The 8,919-nt window shown below is 43.3% G+C and overlaps 1 protein-coding gene and 1 pseudogene across 1 annotated transcript; both read right to left on the reverse strand.

The window, feature by feature from the left end:
• Nucleotides 1-1,388: 1,388 nt before the first annotated feature.
• LOC116383638 (cytochrome P450 1B1 pseudogene) lies at nucleotides 1,389-4,127 on the reverse strand (annotated as a pseudogene).
• An 810-nt stretch (nucleotides 4,128-4,937) lies between these two features.
• LOC116383637 (cytochrome P450 1B1) lies at nucleotides 4,938-8,036 on the reverse strand. The gene has a single exon (XM_075447362.1). The coding sequence runs from the start codon at nucleotides 7,786-7,788 to the stop codon at nucleotides 6,211-6,213; it is 1,578 nt and encodes a 525-aa protein (XP_075303477.1). The 5' UTR covers nucleotides 7,789-8,036; the 3' UTR covers nucleotides 4,938-6,210.
• Nucleotides 8,037-8,919: the final 883 nt, after the last annotated feature.

The following is an 8,919-nucleotide window of genomic DNA, read 5'->3' on the forward strand; positions in this document are numbered from 1 at the left end:
CACTTTTCTGTTTTCCTTTAAGGAGTGAAACTCGGCAGGTCGAAGGCTGCGGGGGTATGCGGAGAGCGGGGGGACTCGGGGTGAAAGGGAGACTTTCAGCTGGACACATTTCAAGGACGTTTTGGGAAGCAGTGATGGAAACGGGGGAGTTTAGGCGGCCCATTCCTCCCCTCTAGGGTCCTCGCTGTGTCAGAGCAAGGGAAGAGAGAGAGAGAGGGGAGAGAGAGCCTGTGGCAGTACAGAATGTCTTCAGCCTGCTCTGTATTAACCGCAGGGAAAACAAGCCTCCCTCAGAGTTCAGCCACAGCTGCTTCTGCAAATACGCAGGTAGACTAGGACCAGACACTGAGGAAATGTTCCCATGTGGCATGGAAGGGGAGATAAAAGGAAGAGGGGGGATACGATAAGCTGCTAACCCACATCTAAACTAATATTTATGTACCATACTTACTGCAAAAATAAATGTTGAGCATTGGGTGGTTTTGGTTTTTCCAAAATAAATAAAGTGAGTCAGGAGGAAGAATTTTCCAAAGGTTGTCGACTGTGTTTGTTGGTAATTGTTTGTAAATCCTATGATACTGAAGGTCATATGTATATGTGAAGCATAATAATCCTCATGGCAGACACTAGTGCAGACACAGGTGGAGGTGGGTCATGTCAGGTTGAATGCCAGTAAGCAGCATTTGAAAGCCATGAAAAATGTCTGGTCATCATCACTTTTTGATGCGAGTTTGTGTGTGACAACTATACCTAATTTGTGGAAAAAGTACATAGATCTTATTTAAGTAAAAGTAGAAATACAACAATGTAAAAATAATAAGATAATAATAATGTCTTTTGTTCAAAATTGTACCTGTAAGTACAGAAGTATCATAAGCAAAAGTACTCAAAGTAAAACATATTACCCCCTCTGTGACACTGTTGATTTAGTTAACCCAAAAATGTTTGCTTTATTTGCCTGCTTCCTAATGTCAAAATTGGCATGTTTTATATCTCTATTCTTTATTATTTCATACTTTTTATTGCTTATGATGTCAGTTAAAGAAAAGAAACAAACTGCTCCATTCATTGATAAATGGGAGACAACACTGCTGGCTTTAAACTGAATGTGTTTGTTCCGGGGAGAAAAAAAGGACAGCCGTCAAAAGTACAGCGCGCTCCCTGTTAAATATTGACGAGTGACCCGTGTGGCTTCTTACTGTTGCCTGTACTGATGAACCGAGTCACAGCTTGTAAGGGGTGGAGAAGAAGAGCATGCAGGGCCTGTAACCCATATTAACCTTTCACAATAGCACTGACACCAGACATCAGGATCTATTATTATCTCTTTGACCTCTCTACTGTCCCAACACTGTGGCTGCTCTGATGGATAAATCTGACCCATTCAGTTAAAAAGTCGATACATGTTTATTGTGCATTGAAGAGTACATATTGCATTACACTGGGTTCATTATGAAAACCCTATTTAGATATTCTACACAGCTTATTATTCATACAATGTCGTATGCCGAATAAATCATGTTGAACAGTGATGTATTGTGCAGTAAAGGAAGGAGACAGTATAGCTGACAATTAGATTAGACGCTTTTTGACATACAGTTTGTTATATGAGGCATGAGCTATTTCCAGAATACAACAGTATTATGCATGATTTAAGAGTACATGAATGTAGATGACTTGCATGCTGTATTTGTATTGCGTTCAAATATGAAAAGCTTTAATACATGGGAATATAAATTAGTGTGTGGGTGAATAACTGCTTCGTTGAGACCACACAGCTGGCACATGATTTCTCCAGCGAGAAAAACAAAATGCTTAAAGTGAAACTGATTCACCACCACCAGTTTATATTGCAATTTTGGGGCAACTCTACTAAATACCCTCGTATAAATAACAATACATTCTTAAGGTTTATTATGAATCGTGGTTTAGGGCAAACACATCAAAACTTTCATTACATTTCTTTTCTCTTGCTTACATAAGTCATTGCAGATATATTTAGGTTTTCAGTCGATCACAGTTTTTCAGAGTTGAGGAGTAAAATTGCAGTCGGGTCCAGATATGACTCAGGCTTTCCAATACCATTTACAAGTTGCTGACTTTTTATACTTTTTACTGGCAGAAACTGGCAGAAAACTGGCAGAAAAAGAGTGACATGTATTGTCTGTGTGTCACAATTTTAAATGTCAGCAGAAGTAAAAAAAAAAAAAAAAAAAGTTTATCTTTTGCATGTTTTAAGTTAATTTAAGCTTGCATAAAAGTCCATCGATTTTTAGAACACATACCTTATATTGCATTGCTGTTCTTTAATTGGAGAACCAGTTTTACAAGAGTTCTATTCGCCTTCCAGTAATTCTCCCCTGAGTTTGGCAGCAATCTTGCAATGTAAAGGCTTCAGTGTTAAACCATAGGAGCAGTTTAAAGACAGGTCCTCGTTGGCACATTTCTCAAAGCTACACTGGTGGAGTAGAATTGCAAAGAACAAAAATATCTCGACTTTGGCAATCTGGTCCCCGATACATCTTCTCGTCCCTGCTGAGAAGATCATAACATTGTTGGTGACGTCCTTATCTAGGGAGCCCTCTTCATCCAGGAAGCGCGCGGGGTCAAAGATATGTGGGTCCTTCCAGTTCAAGGGGTCGTGATTGACGGACCACTGATTGATGAAGACCACCGTGTCTTTGGGGATGTGGAGACCTTCGATGGTGACGTCTGAGGTGGTGGAGTGGGGGATGGTGACAGGGACGAAGCTGGTGAAGCGCATGGTTTCGTAGATGAAGGCGTCCAGGTAGGCCAGACTGCTTCTGTCCTCGACAGATGGTAGCCTGTTTCGCCCCACCACTTTATCAATGAGCTCATGGAGTTTGGTTTGCATTTCAGGGTGTTTAGCCAGCAGAAGAACAATCCAGTGGAGAGCAGTGGAGACGGTATCCAGACCTGCACCGATCAAATCGGACACGGTCCCATCTGTGTGGCCTTTGGTGAGCCCGTTGTCACTGTCATCCTTGTCAATCACGCCAATAATGGCATCGCTCATATCCCTCGTTAACTCTGGATCAAATGTCTCTCTGTGCTCCTGCACCTTGTTCTGGATAAACCCAAAGAACTCTTGATTCAGGTCTTTGAAGTTCTTGAACATGCTGCGGACTGGATTAGGGAAAGACTGAAGCCATGGCATCACATCTACCAAGCTGCCAGCCCCTACCGTCTCTCCAAACCTATCTACCTTCTCCAACAAGGCTCTAAACTCAACATCCTCATGTCCATAACGCTTTCCAAAGCACAAGGCACACATCAAATTAGCTGCAGCTACTGTCAGCTCATGAGCAGGGTTGAAATACTGGCTGTGAGCACTGAGTTTAAGGAAAATCTTCACTAGCTCTGTGGCTTCAGCAACAATTTGCTGCTCAAAGGCTTTTTTGGTCTGGCTGTTGGCAGATGAGAATGCTCTGATCGTTGATTGAGCAATTTTCTTGTGCATCTTCCACTGTTTGCTGTAATTGCTGAAAGTTATACTTTTCCCCCCTGAGACAGCCTGAAAAGAGACAAAGTTTGGTCTGCCTGCAAACTCAGTGCTGTGCTGTATGAGAGCCTCCCGTATCGCTCTGTCTCCATTCAGAACCACGATGTCGCTACAGCCCAGCCGTATCTGGTACACGTTGCCGTATTTCTTGGCTAGCTTGGCGAAGGTGATGTGAGGCATCTGGCCCAGCTGCATGGCGTTGCCCACCAACGGCCAGGCGAAGGGTCCCGGGAGTCTTCTCTTAAGCCTGAGGTTTCTGACCCACAGACAGGCTTCCAGACAGAAGAGGAAAACAAAGGAGGCAACCAGAGCAGGCTGGAGCTGTCCACTCCATTCCCTGATGATGCTGCTGCCCTTCACACCGAACTCTGTGTCCATTTGAGCCATTTTGTTATCCTGTAGTTTATCAACCACTCGACTGCGTCAAATAAAATGTTTTTCCGTTTCCAGTGGTGCCTCTTTGTGCAGTCTTACATACGTTAAAATACAAATTCTTAATGTTGGTTCTACCTATGTTATAAACGGACTGACGAAATAGCCAAAGTAAAATTACAGCACGCAGCACTCACATGCTGTCTCACCCATCTGCCACAGAAGTGAGAAGGGCTTTATCAGGTTCAAGCCTTAACACTTTCTTATATGTATCTCCATGGTGGGAGGGGTCAGCGCTTCCGGTTTTTTATTATCTCTCCCCTCCCACTTTGACCACACAGCCTGCAGACCGTAGTCCTATTCTCACTCCGGCCTCCATCCAGCAGGGTCGCTTGTAGAATGACGGAAAGGGAGAGCAGCTAACTAATAGACTGTTGCCAAAATCTACAGAAATATAAAGAGATTACCATGACACTTTACTCATGTGTGGCCTGAGAGGTATTTGTTACGAAATACATTATATAAAGTTGTTAATGTTGAAAAATAAAGCACGTTTAGCTATTTGATGGAATTGATTGATGGAGGGAACTGATAGCGCATAGTCTAAGTAATGGACAATAAGCTGGAGTTGATTGTTTTTCCCGCTGAGGTTGGATGTCTTTGTTGTTTGCACGGACTGTCCGTGGCCATTTTAAACATGATTTCTGTTATTTACAGCCAAGCTGTTAATTATAACCATACAGGGAAAAAGGACTCTGTGATATCACTAGGAAAGCTGAGGGCTTCAGATCCAAACTCTGAACAGATCCAAACAGCACGATTTATTATGCTCCATGAAAACATATATATACAACATTATTGTTGGCATAATGTCTCTTTAAGCAAAAGTCACCGAGATAATGTAGCTGCAGAGTTGTGGCTGCATCAAAATAGTTTTAAAGAGAGTTCGGTTTCCATGTAAATCTGCTTATGTGGGTGCTTGTGCAACAAAAGGAAGAAGTGATGTTCAGCCACAAGTTTGGTATTCCAGAGATTTGTATTTTTGTAACAATGAGTAATGACTGACATCTAAACAGTAGTTGCACATATCTGACAGTGCCAACACTAGCTAAAAAAAACGCTTTGAGACTGAACATGTAGTTGTAGTTCGACATGTACACCTGGCTCAGCAAGTTTGTGTATTGTGAGATTTTGTGACAATTAAACAGACACATTGACCATTGACAATTCACTTTTATTATTTTTCCTGTATAGCTTATTGTTCCACTTTTCCATCACATGAAGCAACATATTGATAACATAATATCCTCTATGAGGAAAGCTTAAACATTCAAGGCAGAGAAACGCATCGTTTCCTGAATGCAGAGGCTTAAAGAGAGTGCAGTGACATCCATGTATAGCTTTGAGAAAGTGACTTTGTAAACAAACATGTTTTTGAGAATGCCTCACAAGTGAACGAAATTTGCTGCACATGTGGTTTTGTTGTACTGGGGAGACTTGTGTGTTTGGATCGGGGTAGCTGCTGTGCTTATACAGTAAACCTGAACCCTGGGTGCGTAAAGTTTGTGAAGCGGTCATGGTTCATGGCCGTGTCTCTTCTTCATCCTGAAGGCTGGGATGGATGTCCCGTGATGATGAAAGACTTCCTCGCTTCACAAACACGCCGGCCCATTTCCTCCACTTTGATCGGCATTCTTTGTTTAATGTGTTCATATGATTTAAGTACAGTAGATAGTGAAATACATTAAACTTCATTACATTGATTGTCACATCTGAAATATGAAGATATAAAAAAATATTTTGTTATTGCTTTACGTGGCATAGGTTAAATATATTCTTACATATTACAAAGGAGAACAAGAAGTCATCAAGTGACTTTATAACATTCACGAGCATTTCATACACCGTTATAGTAGTTTAAAATTGACATTTAAGGAATGTAGCTATTTCCTGCAAACACATCATACATGTACATGCGCAATAGTGGATGTAATACAAGCACACAACTCAGTGTTATGTACAAAATCTGATCAAGTACAGAATAATTTGTGAAGCAGAAATTGAATACCTATGCTCTGATTCCACAACCATGAATCCAACCTGTTGCTAATATCACATCTTTGACATCATATTCTCAGCCCTGCACCAACAATAATTCAAATACAGACCATGTTAGCATAGCCATTAAATATCATTATTAAATATGAAAACCATACAACAGTAGGATTCAGTGCAGGTATTGAGATACTCACTGTTAAACGTCATTGGTGGGAAAGTGTTTGCTGGCCTTGAGTCACAGTATTGGGACACGCTGTTCATGCTGGGGAAACCAAGCCAAGCAGCTTTCCCCTGAGCTTGGCGCTGATACAGGATCGGAGGGGCTTCAGCGTGAGCCCATACGAGCAGTCAAGAGTGAGGGGCTCAGAGGGGTCAGCCTCAAAGCTGCACTGGTGCAGCAGGACGGCTGTGAATAAAAACACCTCGACCATAGCGATCTGGTTGCCGATGCAGCGTCTTTTACCCGTTGAAAAAATCATCACACCGCTGGTTATGTCCTTATCGAGGGCCCCGTTTTCATTAAGGAAGCGTGCGGGGTCAAAAATGTGAGGGTCCTTCCACTTCAGGGGGTCATGGTTAACGGACCACTGATTGATGAAGACCACCGTGTCTTTGGGGATGTGGAGACCCTCGATGGTGACGTCTGAGGTGGTGGAGTGGGGGATGGTGACGGGGACAAAGCTGGTGAAGCGCATGGTCTCGTAGATGAAGGCGTCCAGGTGTGCCAGGCTGCTCCTGTCCTCGATTGATGGCAGTCTGTCTTGGCCTACTACTTTGTCTATGAGCTCATGCAGTTGGGCTTGCATGTCTGGGTATTTGGCCAGGAGCAGCACGATCCACTGCATGACAGTTGACATTGTGTCTTGACCTGCTCCAATCAGATCTGTGACCGTTGCTTCGACAAACTCTTTGGTCAGTCCGCTGTTCTGTCTGTGCTCGATCGCGTTGATGATGGCGTCGCTCATGTCCCGGGTCACATCAGGGTTGAAGGACTCTCTATGCTGCACCACTTTGTCTTTCACAAAGGCGAAAAACTCCTCGTTGAGGTTTTTGAAGTTTTCGTAGACACTGCGAACTGGGTTGGGGAAGGACTGAAGCCAGGGCATGACATCTACCAAGCTACCTGCCCCAACCGTCTCCCCAAACTTGTCCAACTTTTTCAACATGGTCCTGAACTCCAGGTCTTCATGTCCGTATCGCCTCCCAAAGCAGAGAGCGCACATGATATTCGCAGCAGCTACTGTAAATTCAGGAGCAGGGTCAAAATATCGTCCATCAGTGCTGTGGCGCAAAAACACATGCACCAGCTCCATGGCCTCGGCTGTGATGTGTTGCTCAAACGCTTTTTTGGTCTGACTGTTTGCAGAGGAAAAGGCTCTGAGGCTGGACTGGGCTATTTTCCTGTGCGCTTTCCACTGTTTGCTGTAATTAGTAAATGTCATACTCCTACCGCCAGAGATCATCTGGAAAGAGACAAAGTTTGGTCTGCCTGCAAACTCAGTGCTGTGCTGTATGAGAGCCTCCCGTATCGCCCTGTCTCCATTCAGAACCACGATGTCGCTGCAGCCCAGCCGTATCTGGTACACGTTGCCGTATTTCTTGGCTAGCTTGGCGAAGGTGATGTGAGGCATCTGGCCCAGCTGCATGGCGTTGCCCACCAACGGCCAGGCGAAGGGTCCCGGGAGTCTTCTCTTAAGCCTGAGGTTTCTGACCCACAGACAGGCTTCCAGACAGAAGAGGAAAACAAAGGAGGCAACCAGAGCAGGCTGGACCTGTCCACTCCATTCCCTGATGATGCTGCTGCCCTTCACACCAAACTCTGTGTCCAGTGCCATTTTGTCAAATTTTCTGCACACACACAAAAAAAAAGAAAAAGAAATTCACTTTTCAACAAAGAGTGTTCAGTTGTATGCTTAGAAGAAATTAATCAAAATATCCATATCAGATGAGAAAGAAATAGTTAAGATATTTCAATCAAAAGCCAGTGAGGTCATAGTGATGAGACCCTAGAATAAGTGATGAAAGAAGTGAGTAAAGGTGAAGTTTTTTTTGTCTTTAGTCAGTCTATTCATGAAGATGTAAGGCTTAAGTGCCTGCTTTTTGCTTCACTCCAGCTTCTTATATGTTTTGCTGTTGGTGGGCAGGGCTCAGGATAACTTCCATACTCCTCCCATTGTGGTAGCCCTGCAGACCCCACTGTATCATCTCCGTTTTGTCGCTCGCCGTTTTGGAGGCGCGCGCTAGAGAGCGTCGAGGGGGCACCGTGAGCGTGCAGCGTGAACCACCGCTGTCCGCTGCAGAGAAAAAAAGAGTCAGCAACTGGTGACCGATTCAGTAGGAAACGCGTCGAGTCAATTTGTTTTACTAATTGGAGGACTGGCAGAGTTTGCGTTTCAAAGTGTATCTTTCTAACGTGATCTATTCTCTAGCTGCGGAGGACTCAGCGGGCGCACTTTGGCTCCCTGGTTGCACACGGTTTGTCCAACTCTTTGCGGAGCTTAAAATTAAAGTTGTACAAGATCTGTGCGTAATTCTATTTTAAGTTACGTGACATTACATACTTATTCAGTTAATTAGTCTGTGTTTTGATCTGCTTAAAACGCATGCTAAAGCATCCTCTGAGGATTGAACCAGATGTAATCTATATGCAGTAACGTGCCATTAATGATACGCTTAAATATATGTTTAGTCTGTCGCGATCAATTCAGCGATTTCAAATGCCAATGTTGTCATTTTTTAGTATTTACCTCTAATTCTTCTGGTTCAGTTAGTTTGTCAGAAAAAAAAAGTTGAGAGAAAGTTGCGCACTACACAGCCCAACGTGAGCAGGACGTAAACGTTGTATTTAAAGCTTTATAGCGAAACAAAACAAAAAACGTCATTCATTAATACTTGTTTTAATCAACAGGGAAGATACCAGTGATTTAAATGAAAAGGCTGATACACAAGAACAACAAAAATCAAAC

Source organism: Anarrhichthys ocellatus, unplaced genomic scaffold, assembly GCF_004355925.1.
Source record: "Anarrhichthys ocellatus isolate YVR2014 unplaced genomic scaffold, GSC_Weel_1.0 scaffold7, whole genome shotgun sequence".
Lineage (NCBI taxonomy): Eukaryota > Metazoa > Chordata > Actinopteri > Perciformes > Anarhichadidae > Anarrhichthys > Anarrhichthys ocellatus.